Source organism: Ctenocephalides felis, unplaced genomic scaffold, assembly GCF_003426905.1.
Source record: "Ctenocephalides felis isolate EL2017-DRISC unplaced genomic scaffold, ASM342690v1 CF-g0.4_SCAFFOLD_01170, whole genome shotgun sequence".
NCBI classification, from domain to species: Eukaryota; Metazoa; Arthropoda; class Insecta; order Siphonaptera; family Pulicidae; genus Ctenocephalides; species Ctenocephalides felis.
Genome location: NW_020537324.1, coordinates 70,638,014 through 70,657,226, shown reverse-complemented (window position 1 = coordinate 70,657,226; position 19,213 = coordinate 70,638,014). Strand labels below are relative to the sequence as shown.

General features: G+C 30.1%; 1 protein-coding gene across 1 annotated transcript in view; it reads left to right on the top strand.

The window, feature by feature from the left end:
• Positions 1 to 19,213, top strand: part of LOC113368039 (histone acetyltransferase KAT6A-like) — a 114,313-nt gene that overhangs the window by 87,184 nt on the left and 7,916 nt on the right. Inside the window, exons 2-6 of the mRNA XM_026609602.1 lie at positions 9,485 to 9,658; positions 10,960 to 11,114; positions 11,194 to 11,322; positions 12,832 to 14,849; positions 18,463 to 18,733. Of these exons, the coding sequence (XP_026465387.1) occupies positions 9,485 to 9,658; positions 10,960 to 11,114; positions 11,194 to 11,322; positions 12,832 to 14,849; positions 18,463 to 18,733 (2,747 nt within the window). The remainder of the gene's footprint in view (positions 1 to 9,484; positions 9,659 to 10,959; positions 11,115 to 11,193; positions 11,323 to 12,831; positions 14,850 to 18,462; positions 18,734 to 19,213) is intronic.

Here is a 19,213-nt window from a genome sequence, read left to right as displayed (position 1 = left end):
AAATTTGTATTGCTTTTAAAATGATTGGATTTGGGTTCATAAAAATGATTGGAAATATAAATAATTTCTAAAGCATCTATATAATGTAAATATATATGTATATAATATGTGTGTAGTTGATTATGTTGAGATATGTGAATAAGTTTTTTTAGGGCGATACATAAAAAAACAAGATTTATAAATTAATCTTTAATTCCAAACGTTTCGACATACAATTTAATGTCATCATCAGTGGACACAGCACATAGATTAGCACTAACACTTGTCAATAATAACGATTTATTTTCCTTTTATGAAAATAGAAAAAATAACTAGTGGGGCACATGGCATCGTGCCTCAAGGCAAATTGCTGGAACTTCCCGTATCAATTATTATTATTTTTTTCAAAAACGAATAACATTTTTAATTAGATTTTTGAGAAACTATAAGTTGGACAAAAAATTACTTTTTTTTTGAAAAAAAATGTTTCCTTTATTTTGACATATTTTGAAAGATCTGAACTTTTTTTTAAAGCAATCGTACTGCTTTAACTGCATAGAGACAAAATATAAAGCGCGTAAGCGCCGCGTAGCTGTCTAACGGATAAACATTGTTACGGAACCCATAGGAATGTAAACAAAATATCTGATAATTTAATGTGCATATGTCTAATGATCATTTTTGATCGCCAAATGGCATTTTTTTTTACTTTTTTCGTTAGATCTCCGAAACCCCTCATGAAAATTTGATCAATTCTTCATCTTGTCAATACAAGTAAAATGTTTTTTAAATTATTCAAATCGGACGCTCCGTTCTCTTAAAAACTGAGTTACCGTTTTCGGCACTTTTTGCCCCGTGTCTTTGGAGCGGCTAGACCTGCCTTCGCTAAAAACTAATCAGCACGTCTCCTTATCAATATGAATCGACTGTTTTTTGAATTATTTAAATCGGTTGATCGATGTTCTCGAAATCATCGACGAAAATTTGTATCCGCACACACACACACACACACACACGCACACACACATACACATACACACACACATACATCCATTTTTTCTAAGGTAGGCCAAACTGTTCAGAAGGTTTTGAAACGTAAAGATATATGAAAAATTTTATTTTCGATTTTTTTGCGATTACTATAACTTGCCCTACGGGAAGTTAATAAGAACTTTGTTATTTATTTATTTATAATAAATAAATTCATAAGCAAGCCGTAATCAATAATATTAGATATTATTTTAGGCTCTTGTCAAGTTTCACAAAAATGTAGAGAAAGTTAAGGTATTTTTGCAAAGGATCTTGAAATAACTACAGTGGCGGAGGCCTACATCTATATCCACATATTAAATTAAAGATTAATTTATAAGTCTTTGTTTTTATTTTTTCTTTGATGTATCGCCCTAAATGTACTTACCCATATATATATATATATAAATGTATGTATGTATGTATGTGTGTATATTCTGCTTTTATTAGATTACGAATTGAATCCAAAATGAAAATCTTGTAGTTAGTTCTCACTTACTAGTGATGTGAGTGGCTGCCAGTCGTCAATAATAATGTTGTCGCAGGTCAGTGACCGCCTGCGCACGTACAGTACTTACTTACAACTTACAACTGACTGACTGATTCACCGTTGATTTGTTTGCGATTTGTATATTTTACATATAGATACACTATCAGACACAGTCATTTCAATTGCAGGAAATGTTATTTATCAAAAAAACTTTTCAGAAAAGCATAAATAGGGATTAAAATCTCTGATCGTTTTACAAATTTTAATATCTCATGACACGTATCTTATTTTGTTTTCTACTTCCAAGCCAACTCCGCACTCATGGTCAACTTATGTCGCCACATCACTCCCCGTTTTTATATATATGTAGGTAAATTCTACCTGGGTGTTTTGATTTAAAATATGTGCTATTACTACCACAGTTATCAATATCACTACTTTACAAATCTTCTTGAAGCATTGAGCTGATAATAAAAATAATTGGAATTGATATAAAAATATGAAAGATCATCACTTAAATTGAAAGTACCAACGGTACAAGTTTATTACATCTTAAATTTGAAATACATTTGTAAGACTTTTAAGATTTTATTCTAATAATATTTAACAATTGATAATTTTCTTGTGCAAATCCTATGTAAGTAAATTCTATCTTACCCCTGGTAGAAAAATCTGGTATTTTAAAATTTATTACCTCATATTCGACATTTGCTTAATGAAAATTTTAATTTGTTATTCTGGTTTTTAATTTTTTAGAAGTGTATAGTTATTAAATTAAAAATTAAAATAGCTTGTGTAGAATTTTTTATTAATGCATTAATTAATAATAATTTGCTTTAATACTTGGGCGGTTTTTGGGTCATACAGTACCGAAGGGTTAATTTTGGCTATTATCGATAGATTTAGTGTTACTATTATCAATAAAATATGAAACATACATAACTATGGTCATTGTAATTTTACTTGCTAAAAAAATATTTTATTTCATCAGCTCGATATTATACTATTTAATATGAATTTTAAATGAAACAATTCTAAAATAAATTGTTTGTAGAGACGTGTCATATCGACAAGTATACCAGGAGTTCTATTTTCGGAATCCAATTAGTCGCTTACGAGCAGATGTTCTAGAAATAGCAAAGTTCGCATAAACACTGCTATTTCATAATGTTTGATATAGAAGGATTAATAAAAAATTTAGATCAGTCAATATAGCGAGCCATTTAATTTAACATAAAATTTGGAAAGAAAATAGAATTTATTGATAAATAAAATGTAGATTGATTCATGTTTCAAAAGCAACATTTTTATTGTTTCTAAAATCTGCAGTTTTTACTTGTTTTTATTTATGGCTTTTAACCGTGTAGACTATTAGCCCCTCGTTACATAATTAATATCAAATTTGTAAATTTGTAAATAGCAAATATTGAAATACATGTAAGTATAAATCTTTAGTTGTAAGTGTGCAGCTAAGGAACTTGAATTAATATCTAATATATATTTTTACAAATATTTCCCTAATATTTTGTAAAGTTTCTCATTATTAACTTCCCGAAGGAGAAGTTTGTTTTCATCAAAAAATTCGTTTTGCTAATTTTATGTTTTCTCGACGTTTCAAGCCACTCTGAATCGAATGAGACCAAATTTGGAAAAAGTATGTGTGTTTGTGTATGTGTATGTGAACAGATTTTTTGCCGTAAATCGACGTTTTCTCGAAAAGCCGGTTTTAAAAATTTAAAAGCCATTCGATGTATCTCGACGAGGACTATCGTTTGTCAGTTTTGTGGGACGATCGGCTGAGACGTTTCTTTATAAATAGCAAAATAGTGAAAAGAATATCGTCCACGTTTTAGCCCGCAATTCTGAATCGATTTTGAAAATTCAAAAACCGTTCGAAAGATATTGATTGGAAATCGTGCTCATTAGTTTTTGGTAAAGATCGGCCGGGCCGTTTTCTTGTAATAAAGTGTTAAAAATTTTTTTTTCGATGATTTTTATTATTATTTTTTTGGCGGTAGATACTATAGTCTTCTAGATCATACTAAAATATTACGGCCCTACGACAATTGGTTTAACTTTGAAAATTCGTCAGTTTGCAAAAATTGGTAGCGTTTTTTGGCATTTGTCAAAATTAGACCTTTTATCGACGTTTTCTCAAAAACGCCTGAACCGATTTCAGAAATTTAAAAGCCATTTGATGTATTTCGATGAGGACTATCGTTTGTCAGTTTTGTGCGACGATCTGCTATGCCGTTTCTTTGTAATTTGAAGAAAAGTGTTAAACTTTTAGTCCACATTTAAGCTCATCCTACCGAACCGATTTTAAAAAATCAAAATCTGTTTGAAAGATATTAGTTGGGAATGGTACTGATTAGTTTTAGATAAAAATCTACCGAGCCGTTTTCTTGTAATTAACTGTTGAAAAAAAAATTTAAGCCGATTTTTGTGGATTTTTTTTTAACGATCTATATACGGGTCTTATAGAACTTACTGTAATATTCAGGTCTTACGGCAAGTAGTTTAATTTTAAAAATTCATCAAAGTTTGAGAAAATGAGTAGTTTTTTTGACGTTAGTTAAAATTAAAATTAGACGATTTACTTGGTATAACAATATAGTACTTGGTCTTAATAAACATACTAAACCATTAAAATCCTACGGAAACTGGTTTAAATATAATAATTGTTGATTTTTGAAAAGTTGCTTCTTGAAAATGCTCCGTGCTAACGTGTTCGTTCGTTTTCAATTATGTGTAATGAATCTACTCATAAATTAATTTATATTCTATTGATTAAGTCGATTATTTACACATATCGGGAAGTTCATGTAACTTGCCTCAAGGCTAAATACTAATACCAACTAGTTTGTAAATACAGTAATTTCTGTGTTATTGGGAATATATTACTATTTTTATGTTGTTGCAATAGAATCCAGAATGTGGTCTAAAGAATTTAGTTTCATCCCACAAGAACAATCTGCTATTTTGGTACTTTTTAAGTCATTTTCGTTATCTTCGTATTTTTAGTTTTGCTTTATATAACCCCGTGCTCGAAAGCAAAAACAAAACAAAATTTCGGTTCCTATATCAACAAGTGTTGTATAAATCTTTTTCCACTTTGGGTTTATGGGTCCTTTCGCCAATCGTGCCGTGCTCGTGCCATCCCCGAAAATGTATGTCTAATGGCGGAACTCCGCCTTCACCCCGGTGGCGATAGAATATAGAGTCCAGACCACGCCTTTCAATGGGTCCATTTATGGCATATTCGAGAAAAATCTCAAAAATACACGAAGGTACTTCGAAAGCGAAAGTTTAGGGATTTTAGGAAATGTTGGTCAAAATCAGCTGGAGCTGTGAGGTTGAAGATTACTTTAATGTACGATCTTCTTTAACATACTAGATATTTTATTTTTGTTACTAAACTTTTAATATATTATGCAGACAGTCTTTTAGAGTGCATATCGTGTATATCGGAAATCGCGCTATAAGGAACTCTGATTTAATGTACAAGCTAAGCTTATTAGTCGCGCGTACTATGGAAACTGGCGTTATATGGGAGCATCACTATAAGGAATTAGTATGAAAACATCACCATAAGGTACAAAATAACATTTGTGCCGCGTTATATGGAAACCAATGGACACAAAAGACAGGATATAAATTGTTTTTGCTGAATTAAGTAGTTCATATAAGGATATAATAAAAAAAAACGAAATTACTTGTTTGAGTTGAAGGAGTTCCTATCAAAATAAGCAAGAAATGAAACAAAAACTAAACTAACTTTTCGTAGGACGAAGTAAATTTTATATAGAGAAGATTGTGCTTTTAAAAAACTTTTTTCTGAAAGCAGTTTAAACTTTTTGAATTCGTCAAATTGTGTTAATAAAAGATCAGATCATAATATCATTCATGATTCGTATCTAAATTTTTTAAACCTAATTAAAAACGATTAATCCTTTAATAATTTTGTGTGTATATATACATGTATATATGTAGTATTATATGCACATCCATATATGTGCTTATATGTATGTTTTTGTATATACACTATATACACGTACTTGCGTATATGTTCGTGTATATGATTGTATGTACATGATTATATGGATACATGCATATGTATGTAGGTGTGCATAGTATGTGCATGTATATATACATAATTTTTCTCAGCATTTGCTAAAGCAATACTTCCTCTTTTTTCGTAAATTACCAATACAAGAGCCATAAAAAATTATTTTTGCCTAAATTCCGTACATATCCCTTACATACTCAGACAGATAGTTGATGCCCCGTGGTTCGTCAGTAACAAGACCATACATGACGATCTGAATATTTTATATATCGAGGAAGTAATAAGAAACTTCAGTGTCCACCACTTTCAAAAACTAGAAGCCCATCCAAATAAAATAGTTGCACAACTGCTTGAGATGCCACATTCCAGGAGGCTCAAGCGTAAATCACCAATGGATAATATCCTAATCTAGCAAATTGTTTAATGGAACAATTTCTATATTTTTTAGAGTAATCATCGAAATATGTTAGTTAAGTTAATTTAATTTTTTTTTTGTGGTATTATTATATTATTTTATTGTTTACTATTATTATATATTACTATTATTATTAGTTACTATTTTTGTTATTATTTTTATTTATTCTTATTTAGTTTATTCTTTTTAGTTTATATATATATATATATATATATATATATATATATATATATATAAGCAATGCAGCTCATAGAATATAAGTACTGTTCTGATTGTTGTAAAATAATAAAGGAATAAAAAAAAAAAAATCCCTTACATCTGGCCGACAGAACTCCATATCAGTGTGTTAGTCTTGTGAAGTCGCAACATTTAGAAATTTCCTCGAAAAAATCGAGTGTTTTTAACAAAAAATATTAGTGATATGGATATATAAATTATTACAGGTAAATAATTTTTGCTTCTCAATTTTATATAAAACCTTTTTTAGTTAATTTTTATTACTCTTTACACTGGTACATAATCCACTCCTTTATATTTTTTTTTAAATAATCTGTAATGACCATCATTCATTAATGTTAATCAATAGTTTTAAAAAACATTGTCTTTGACAGAATAAACCTGATGATGGAACGTATCTAGTTCCGAAACGTCGTTATTAAACATCTTCAAAAACAAATTGTTTTTTATTATTGGAATTACTGTTCGGAAAAGAAATAATCAAACTTATATATATATATATATATATATATATATATATACAATTTTCTTCTACGATTTCGAGAGCGCAGATCATCCCTTTTGAATGCTTAAAAAAAAAACATTCGATTCCTATTGACGTTCTGACTAATTTTTCACCAAAAATATATTAAATAGTCGATTTTTTCAAATTTCTCAAATGTTTAACGAAATTTCGAAAATGTTAGAAGAAATTCAAAATTTTCAGTTACCAAATAAATCTAATATTTTTTAATTTTAAATTACGGAGAGTTTCTGCAATTTGTCTTAAGACACGATGCCATGCAACACTAATGAGTTGTTAGAATAACGTGCTGTGATAGACTTCTGACACTACCAAAACTAATATTTACATAAATTCAATATAAATGCATGGAATTTGTTAAAATAAAATTGCAGATGCAACATCTATTTTTTTTAATTTTCGAATGCGTGATGTCCATTTTCAATCGATTTGAGTTTATAAATATGCATTATTATAAGCGTAAATTATTACATTTTATACCATTCAGGCAGCCGGCTTGCAATTATTTTTAATAACTGTGCAAAAGGTCGTAAAATTATTTAATACGTGTCAGAAGCCTGACTTGAGACTATTTATAAGTAGACGACGACGATGGCAGTAATATATGCATGGCGTTGGAAAAGAAAATCAACAAGAGTTTATTAAAATAAGAATTTCTTACGGTGACCACCGACACATGCAGTGTGTAGTTTGTGAATATTTATTATTCCTTTATTAACTCGCTTATTATTATGGGTTTTTGCTTTGTATGTTCATTTGCTGAGAGAGGCCAGGCCGGGGAGTTGCGTTTATTGAGCAGAATGCTAATCGAAATGCTTGATCTTCACACACGAGTTGTTCTACTTCCTCTACTCCAGACACTAAAAGACCCTTTTTGTGTATTTTTTTTGTTCTCTTCCCCTTCATTAAATATGTTCTTACGATAAAAAATATAGAGTCGGAACTTATTTTTTTTTAAAAGCCGGTCTTTGTATGATATCTATGTCTCTACCGAAATATTAGTTCCATATCATATTGTTATTTAAATTTGATGCAATTTAAATTTTTTTTATTAGTATTTTTTTTATTCCGGCAGAGATATTACTGCATCACAGGGCAGTTAATACACTTTTGCGATACTTCATTGAATTTTTGTTTCCATAAGAAAGGTTACAGTTATATACTTAAGCTTAGGAAATGCAATACCGATGGAAAATTTCAATACCGGTATTTCGGTAATTTTTCATTTTAAAACCGGAATACCGGTAAATTACCGGTATTTTTATTATCTTAAACAAACGTAAACAAAATTGAAAGTTACTAGTACAAATATAAAAAAATGTATATACAACTACAACTATATTTAACTAAACAATAAAAACAATAAAATAAAACAATAAGTTTATTTTAACAAAATTATATTAGTTCATTATCACTATTGAGTATATTGAGTACTTTTCACCAAAAACAAACTTATGAGTAAGAAAGACCAAAAACTCATAAAATATCATATTACATTATTATAATAAACTGTATCCGATGTGTTAAATTAGCATAATCTCCAATATTTTAAAAAAATAATTTTTCTACACTAATTTAAGATCGGATTTTTTGTCGAGATAAATAATAAGCTACTATAATTGTTGAGTATTGTTATTTAAAACAATGTGATGCTTCTATAGTATGTTCAAACTTCGAAACGTTTTCGAAAAATATTTTATAATTGTAATAAGAAGCAAAAAATATTTAGTTAGTAATTATCATAATTATTATGTATAAAGTTAGAAAAAAATAAAGATTACGCAGAGGTAATCTGTATGATATAAAATATTTTGGCGCAAATATCACTTAAAAAACCGTTACATTTTTACAAAAGATGAAACAAACATCATTATCTATCAGTCCAATTATATTTATTGTAACACGATATGAAGCCCTTTGGAAAGCAATAAATATTCAGTTTAATGACGAGTTGAAATAATATTTGACATTTGTTTATCTTATAGAATCACTTGAAGATACAGCTGTTTATGCGATTCTGGAATTTAAAGATAGATTTGTTCCGAGAAATTTAAACTTTAGGGTATTATGTATCAAATAGCGCTTATGTAAAAATACCGAAAATACCGGTATTTTTGGAATAAAAACTGGAAAAAATACCGCCGAAAAATCGGGCGGTTTACCGGTATACCGGTATTGCATTCCCTACTTAAGCTTATAGTTTAATGTTCTCCTGTATTGTGGCATATCGTGCATATATATGAAGTTCTTAAAGATTCCGTATTTTATAATTTATAATATTATTTTCATTGGTCGATCTTTAAAATAAATTGGTAGATCGTTTTATACTCGTCTATCGACATCTGGTGTTTTTGAGCCGCGTTGCATTATACTCGTATCATTCATACAAGCACCGTGCACCTGGCCTTTTGTAATGCAAGAATGCTGTTTTAAATTTAGTACCAATAAAGGTTATTTTGGATTCAAATTATTGTTTTCACATAGTTGGTGATTATATACCTTAGAATATAATTAATATATAATTTAATTCGGTCATTTTCGTATGTATTTATTAAAAAAAAAGTAATAACAGCGTAGATGATATCGATGTCATCTTGCTTAGCTTTAGGATTTTTCCTCGTTTATTGTGAATGTTCTATAACTGTAATTTTTTAATTTTTTTTGAAATTTGGGCTCTTTATAATTAGGTTTTTTTGTGTATTGAAAAATGCATTTTATTTATTTTGTTTTTATTTTTTGTAGGCTTTGCAAGCGACACCTACAGTTGCAGCGTCGATCTGCTCGCAGTGTCTCGGCACAGAGGCGAAGAATCCTAAAGGAGTCCCTGAAGCCCTCAGCCGCTGCTCTGGGTGTTCTGCTTCAGTCCATCTGTCCTGTGCGTGGAAAGGATCTGAACTATCTAGTCTTCTCGAAAAGGTAGATAGACACAAATATTTAAATATACAGTAGAATCCGCTTAGTATGACATCGAAGGGACGCCGAAATTTCGTCATACTAACCGGTTGTCATATAAAGCATACTGAAGAAAAACTTTTTAATATTTAAATATGTTACATGTTTCAGTAATTTAAAAGAAAAGCCTATACATATATTTTAATTAAAAATAAAAATGACACGTATTAAAATTTAATATAAATTAAAATTGACATAGGGTAGGGCGGGGCACTAAGGTCCAATTTGACTTTCAGTAATTATACTGTTTAAACCCAATGAACAACCTTGCAACACATGACACACATCAAGCAAGCATCTATCGAACTATGTACAGAAAAAATTTCACATAATTCCTAATTATATAAATATTATTTTTTTTTTACTATTTTTTTTAAATTTGGTATCTGATCCATTTTACCTCACATACGGGGTAAAGTGGGACAACCAGGGAGAAAACAAATGCAATTTCTTCTATTAAAAATATTAATTCTGTGGGTACATTTGTTACAAAGATAACACAGTATATTACATTGATCTGCTATTGGTCAGAAATATTCATCAGACGAGCCGGAATAACAATTTATTTAATTAATTTCTTGTAAAATTGCTTTTTTTTAAACTTTACTATTTCATTGCTTACACCTTTGCCAAAGTAAAGGTTCTGCTGGTCCTTTTTATCCCCTCATGTGCTGCTTATCTTCTGATAGCAAAGTCATAAGAATAAAAGTGATGGCTGGTTATGAATTTATACATTTTTGCCTTGTACTATCAAATATTTTTGTTGAAAAAAATCTAATTTTGTTTGTTCACGAGATATCCGTGGTGGACCATTAATAATTGGTCTACCCTATCCATAAACATACAAATGTGATTTTTTAATGTAAGTAATCAGTAATTTTTGATTGACTTCTTTACATAATTTTATGGTAAAAACAATTCCTAGTGCTATTGTGCATAAAAGACATAGCAATTGCTTTCGTAGACTTGGCCACATCATGTAAAATCATGCCGGTCATTATAATTGGACATAATTTTTTGCAAAAATGGGTCATTATAAGCGACATGTCAATGTAAGCGATGTCAATATATCCGACTAGACAGCTGTTTTTTTAAAGAATTTTGTATGGAAACCAAACTTCCTAGTGCGATTACGTCATAATAAGCGGTTGTCAATATATCCGGTGTCATACTAATCGGATTCTACTGTATATACTAATGAATTGGCACCATTTTCACAAAATAAGTACCAGGAAATAAGAGTTTAACTATAATTCTTTTACTAGGGTGGCAAGTGGTTCTGTGAAGATTGCTCGCAATGCGCAGCATGTTCAGAAACTGATGTCTCTCCGTGCCTTCTTGGATGTTGCTCTTGCGAACGGAACTTCCACATAGCATGCTTGGATCCGCCTGCCGAGAAAAAACCGAAATGCCCCTGGAGGTAATTTATTGGACAGATAATTGAAGTAATGTAAATAATAGAATTAGAGAATATAAGTATCTATTTCAATTTAATACAGGTGCCGCCATTGCCTTTCCCACCATGAAACTCCGAAACGGAGTCAGACATCGACGCCTGTATTGGGACTAAGTAGTAGTCGGAGGAAAGGAACGAAATGTCGTGATAAAATGGATTCACGTGCAATAAGGTAAAAAGATGCAGATTTAAACTGAATTAAATGTGAACCAATGGTTAAGCTCAGTAAGAAGCTACTTATGGCTATTATTTTTTTTGCTACATATACATATCTTACTTTGAAATATTGCTACAACCAGGCTCCAAAAAGAAACTGATTATTATCACAAACTAATAATTTTGATTCAAAATTATTAGTTTGTGATAATAGTTTCTTTTTGGAGGCTGGTTTTAGTAATATCTCAAAATTTTTGAATATGCAGGGTGTCCCAGAACTCAAAATCAAGCCGAAACGAGACGATAGTATTAAACAATCATGAAAAAATTAAGTAGTAGTAGTTCGAAAACTCAAAGTTTTTAAATGTAACTTTGAGCTTTGATGAAACTGTGATCATGTTTCGGTTATTGTGATTAATCTTGATTAATTAACTTTCTAAAGGGGAGTTTATGTTTTCATCAAAAAATTCGATTCGCTAATTTTATGTTTCCACGACGTTTCAAGCCATCCTGAATCGAATGAGATCAAATTTGGAAAAAGTATGTGTGTGTGTGTATGTGAACAGATTTTTTGCCGTAAATCGACATTTTTTCAAAAACGGCTAGACCGATTTCAAAAATTTAAAAGCCATTTGATGGACCTTGATTGTTTGTCAGTTTTGTGCGACGATCGGCCGAGCCGTTTCTTTGTAAATCGCCGAAAAGTGGTCCACGTTTTAACCCGCAATTCTGAATCGATTTTGAAAATTCAAAAAACTGTTCGAAAGATATTAGTTGGGAATGATACTGATTAGTTTTAGATGAAAATTTACTGAGCCGTTTTCTCGTAATTAACTGCTGTAAAAAAATTTAAGCCCATTTTTATGGAACTATTTTTGATATCATGGTCTTACAGAACTTACTGAAATTTAAAAATTCATCAAAGTTTGAGAAAATTAGTAGTTTTTTTGACGTTTGTTAAAATACTTAAAATGAAGTAGATAAAGTACTTGGTCTTAATGAACATACTAAACTATTAAAGTCCCACAAAATCTTGGCTTAATTGTAAAAATTATTGATTTTTGAAAATTTGCTTTCAAACAATACTCCGACCGGGTTGACTTGTTCGATTTTCAATGTGTAATAAATCAACTTCGAATACCACTCATAAATTAATTTATATTTTATTGATTAAGTCGATTATTTACACATGTCGGGAAGTTCATGTAACTTGCCTTAAGGCAAAATACTAATACCAACTAGTTTAAACTTTGGATTCTTAACCGTTAATAACAATTCTAGGACCATAGTCTTAAAGAATGATACAATTACCACAGGTTTCCAAGAATTGAGACTTTTTATTTAAACTATGAATTGTTGCCCCGTGTCGACTTGACGTTGATTTCTGGGTATATTTAAAATGCATAATTTTAATTTGAACTATGCAATTGAATTAACGAGCGAAGTGGCTCCTTATATTTTTAAATAAATGTATAATTTTTTTATTAAAAAATATAATCAATTTATTGGTGGATTCTATTTCCAGGCAAGGTCGAGATATAAACTCGACCCCGAAAGGTTCGCGCAAGGGTCGGTTTTCTACTCCCACCAGCGGCGCCAATAAGATCGTGTCCAGTGAGCCCGAGAACGATACATCAGTTTGTGAAAGTAATATACCTAGGGTGCCTCGGATTCCGAGCAACATTCATTTGAGGGGCGAATCAGATCACCAGTACAATAGCAATTCAGAATACAACTCTGCAGATGCTTGTCATTCACAATTGCAAAAGTCAGACCAAGTCTTGTCTAAAGAAAAACAAAAATTTTTTAGGTTGTGCGCGCTTAGTTCGGGAAAAAGACGAAGTAAATCTAAGAGTAGCGATAGGGCCAGATCAGATTTAGATGATAGGTTAGGTGGTAGCCATAGTTCAGGAGTTAGGATGAGGGATTTAGCTAAGTTAAACAGTATAGGTTCAAATGTAGATCATATGAACACCCTATCCCCGGCGGATAGGAATCTAACGAAAACAACTAGTTCCAGTGATAAAAGATCTAAAACTGAATGTAGAATATTGAGTCAAGACCTACATCTCAGTGATACCAGTGATAGTTCTGATGATGAAACTATAACATCACATAGTAAAATCATCAAAAGTAACATAAGGCATATAGTTTGTAAAGATAACAAAGTGATAGTGAAGCAAGAAACGTTCACGAATAAAGTAAATATCGATAGCTATCAAAAAAGCAATAAACCCAGGCGGACAGAGAGCAAAAGTATTAAAACTACTTTGGAGAAGCATAAAAAGAGTTCAAAAATGAACATGACCAATATGGAATCAAGTTCTGACAGTAGTTCTTTTGCTTCTGGTAGTTCAGATAGTTCCGAATGTTCATCTTCTTCTAGCTCAGAGTCTAGAAGCAATAGTACAAGTTCATCTGATGATTCAGATAGTGATAGTTTGAGCCATAAAGCAGATCCAATTAATTCTAAAGTGAATGAAATGTCACAAATGAAAAGTAACGTTAATGTACAAATCAAAAACTCCAACGTATTTAGTACGTTTGATAATAATAATGTAGGTAAGAATAAAAGTATATATAGTAATAGCGGATTATTTGGTGCATTTAGTAATCAAGTTAGTGAAAAGAAGGAGTCATTGTGGGGATTCGCTGCTGAAGCAAAACGGCACGCCAGCGTATTCATTTCAAATAATTATGAAAGAACCTTTGGCACATTTCCAGAAACTGCGATAACTAGTAAAAGTCAGTCATTATTTGAAAAACAGTCATCTATTTCAAATCAAAACACAAATTTGGAAAAATGCAAGCCTGGAGCTGGACAGCTAAGAGGTCTTTTCGATGGCTTATCACATCTTTTTACAACACCAAAACTTTCTAGGTCTAGAAAAGGTCAATCTCCAGACTATTCCGAAAAACGGCGACGAAAAACTATTGATGCATGTTCAAACATAACAGAGCCTAAGGAAATTTTGAAAGAAACCCGAAGCACTTATAAAAACTATGCATTTACAAAATTGGTTGAAAAGCAAACTTCTGCTAACGATTCGAAAAGATTGCCCGATGTCAAAACATCTGAATTGAATAGTTTTGAATCATCATGTAATTCCTCATTATCCACAGTTTTAAGAAGATATGGGGAAACATCAAATGCAGTTGTTGATAATTCTATAGCTAACAAAGAAAAGAACAGCGTTTTTAAAAATATATCATCCACAATAACCAAACTTAATGATAATATTTTAGATAAGCCTTCAAACAATTCTTATATGAGCCCGTCTTATTTGGTGAAGACAGCAGTAAACTCAAAACAGCATGAACATGACCATAGATCGTTAATCAAATCAGATTTGAATTTTGGTGGCATGACTTCTAGTTCTCTAAGCAACATTAGTTTTCAAAATATTAGTTTTGGAATAGGTTTTAATAATTTCAATACTGATGTAGATGACTTAAGATCGAATAATAAGTGTCAATTTAACACAGAAGCAAATCAAAAAAAATTCTCGTTGCGGTTTTCGCAGCCGTTCAGCAATCAGACGGGTAAGATCAGGTTACGAACCCAACCACAAAATATACTGCTATCTTAAGATCCCCTATTTCCGTACTACGAACCAACATTTTAGATTATCATTGATAAATTTGATTACATTTTTTACTTGCTATGTAAATGATAAATATTTAAATATTTTATATAATCCTCCAAGGAATAAAATCGCAATGGTTGTACTCACATTTATCTTTATAATGATAGTCTCAGTTATTGGTTCATCTTTCCTTCTATTTTTGCAAACATACTAAACACATTTATATGTTTTACATTGCTATTACGTTCATACGTTGTGATTGATTTTAATCGTCTGTGATATATGGAAATTCAGAAAGTGGAAATCGTACATATATACAGTAGTGCCCCGACTTACGAGTTTAATTCGTGCCGTAACCACGTTTTTATGTCGAATCGCTCGTGTCTCGAAACATTTTTTTTTTCGTATAAATACATTGAAATGCTATTACGTCCCAGCGCTGCGATTTTTATTATATTTTTAAATATTAAAATTAATTTCACCATTTACTAATTTAATTATTATTTTTTTCTGGCTTTGGAGGGGTTTTTATCTACAAACTTTTAGAGCTTAGAAAGTTGCTTATGAATTATTGTGATGCTCTTAGCATGAGTTATATCCTTTAAAAACTCTTTTTTAATCACATCACATATATATGATGTATTACACTCGTACATCCTCATATTTTTCAACAATTTCATTATATAATTCAAGAGACACGGCCCTTTACTTCGGACTCATGGTTATAAAAATAAACTAGTGGTGCATGGCATCGTGCCTTAAGGCAAATTGCTGGAACTTCCCGTACCAAAACTTAAATTTTTCAGAAAAGAATAAATTTTTTTTTATACTTTGAAAAAATTAGATTTTTGAGAAATTTAAAATTTTTGAAAAAAATCGACTTTTATGGAAAAAGACTTCAATTTTTTTTTTATTTTGAAATATTTTGGAAATTTTGAACTTATTTCCAAAGCAATCGGAACCCATAGAAATGTAAACAAAATTATACATATTATTAAAATCCCCATAAAATATCTGATAATTTGATGCGTATATGTCTAATGATCATTTTTGACCGCCAAATGGCACACATACATATACATCCATTTTTTCTAAGGTATGCCAAAATGTTCAAAAACCTTTGAAACGTAAATTTATATAAAAAATTTCATTTTCGATTTTTTTTTCGATTACTATAGTTTACCATACGGGAAGTTAATAATTGAAATGACTTATCATAAAATAATTTACAATCATAGAAAAGCCAAAATATTTCTATGGTAGAAAAATCATTGTTACACCTGACGAATATTTTATATTTTCATTTTGTCATTAATATTTTTTGAAACAACTCTTATTTGTTCAAAACTCATAAAAGCTCTCGAATTCTGCTCGTTTGTCGAAGCAACCAAACACTCCTTTGGCGGCTCATATCTCAAACACTCGTATGTCAGGGTATTACTACATTATATATATATTGTATTGATATTTTTACGTTATCATGAAGATATTATTTTTGACTTATAATTTCTACTTAAATAGATTATTAGTTCAAACACAATGTATACATCGCTTTAATAAAAATCAAACTGAGGTTGTTTGTAAAAATAGATCCCTAAATATCTAATGATTTCCTAAATTTAAGCATTAATTTTTTTTTATGTAGAATACACTCGCTTTTCTCATAACACTACGCATTCCTGATCCTTTAATCTCTAATATTACACCATTTTCCTAATGTTACTGTAACCTTAAAAATCTATTTCATATGGAAAATATAAGATTGAATTTAGAAATTGTTAAGTCAAGTAAAGTAAATACCAATAACTAGATTCATAATTAGGAGTTACCAAAATCCTATTATCAATAAGGGTTCGAAGTGATTTACTCGTCTGCACATAATAATATAGTTGTTTTATCAATTTATATGCAATTATTTATTTTTAAGAAATTACTGTATTATGAATTTAAATAATCTATTTATATAGAATTCAATTTTATATTTTACTGTATGTTCAATAGTTTTTTAAACTAAATTTTATTATAACTTTCAGTAACTTCCTAAACCAAAAATCATCCTCTCGCTCTCTCTCAATCCTAGCATGTTATGTGGTGGTGTGTGGTACAGAAATCAAATGGAAAAGACAGGGAAAACTTTTTCAATTCCATTCATCAAAATGTGCATTTTTTGTATGAGCGGCTGTCCATGTTGTTTTCCATTTTACAGATTATTTATCTGTCTGATTGCTAGAACCTGTTTACATAATACTATACATTATTTCAAAATAATTATTGGACTGATTGTTTGTATAGTTGTTGTTACTTTGTTTTAAGATGATAATAATAATATAAAAATTGCTTAAAAAGTAATGTGTAGAAGATATTGGTCTGACTAAATACTGGTGATTTGTAGATTAAATATATTTGTGAAATGTAAATTTGTTCAATCATATATTGCATGAAATAGGGAGCTACGTCAATGTGGACCACACACCACTTCCCTGCTTTTTTATCATTTTAAAAACAATGTACAGATAAACTTTTTATATTTTATTTAAAAGAATATATATACTAATCCACAATGCTAATCACAAAACATTATCTATGGAAAATTATATGTAATGATATGTATTAATTTAATTTATAACAATTTTGTAATAACATTTTTTTTGTTTTTCAAACAATTGCTTAAGGGGGTATTCTGGTCTAGAGGGATGAATTTTGTACGATTTTTTAAAGTCCGTAAGACAATATTTTTACTGTATTTTTTTTACAAGCTAATAATTAATGTTTTGAGAATTATTTAATTTATAACAATTTTGTGATAACATTTTTTTTGTTTTTTAAAATTTGCTTAAGGCGGTCTAGAGGGATGAATTTTATGCAATTTTTTAAAGGCCGTAAAACAATATTTTTACTGTTTTTTTTATAAGTTATTAATTAATATTTTGAGAACATAAATTAATGAAAATTAATAATATGTAGTCATAAAGTTTTTGTTATTAATCACAATTGTATGAACTTCGGACAAGTTAAAATTTTTTTTTTGTTTTTGCAAAATAGCGACTGTCTAATGAACAAAATCCATTTTTTTTAAATTCTTGTTTTTTTTTAAATAGTAATCATTGAATTTGGGGATGAGAAGTTCAGATACTAAAGAGAAGTTTATAAATAAAACTGTAAAAATTTGAATTAAACCGGTGCATTAGAAGTTAAAAAATCGTGGGTATAGTATCGAAAAAGACGAAGTTTTGAGAAAAGCGCGTTTAAAGTTTTGGAGAAAACAGAGAGGATTGTCATGGTTAAAGGGCTATATTACCGAAAATAATTCAAATTTTGAATAATCCTCTTGAAAACTTAAACTTTGAAAATATGCGAAAAAATCAAAATCGATTTTGAAAAAATACTGGACCAAAATACGCCCTTAATAACTTAATAATTCAAATTATAATAGTCATTTTTAATTACTTACGTTATAGTTTTAAAAAAGCTTTCATTTGACTTCCTGCTGTACATTTCATCATGTATTCGTAATCATATATTTTAATTCTACCATCTCATATTCTTAACTGTTATTTACCAAATTGCAGATAATGCACCACCAATGCCTCCAGGTGTAACCCAGAAAGATATCGATCTTTTCAAAGAAACACGCGAAAGGGCTTTGTTAGGAAACACTCAATCGTTGATCCCACAAAATTTGCTCGTCTCAACACCTCTTGGTGGTAATGCACAGCTAGGTGTCTTAAGTCCTCCATCAGCAGCTATTATTGCTCAACAAAGATGCCCAGCAGCTATTGAATTTGGACAATATGAAATTGAAACTTGGTACTCCAGTCCTTTTCCACAAGAATATGCCAGGTATAGAATAATGCCTTATAACTAATTTAGTTTACAATTTTGAAATGTAACAATCTTATTAACTTCCCGTAGGGTAAGTTATAGTAATCGCAAAAAAATCGAAAATGAAAATTTTTATATATCTTTACCGTTCAGAGGTTTCTGAATATTTTGGCATACCTTAGAAAAAATGGATGTATGTGTGTGTGTGTGTGTGTGTGTGTGCGTAGTATGTATGTGTGTGCGGATACAAATTTTCGTCGACGATTTCGGGAACACGGATGAAGCAATTTGAATAATTTAAAATACATTCGATCCGTATTGATAGGGAGGCGTGCTGATTAGTTTTTGGCGGAGGTAGGTCTAGCCGTTCCGAAGATATGGGGCAAAAAGTGCCAAAAACGGTACCTCAGTTTTTAATAGAACGGAGCGTCCGATTTTAATAATTCAAAAAACATTTTACTTGTATTGACAAGATGAAGATTTGATCAAATTTTTATA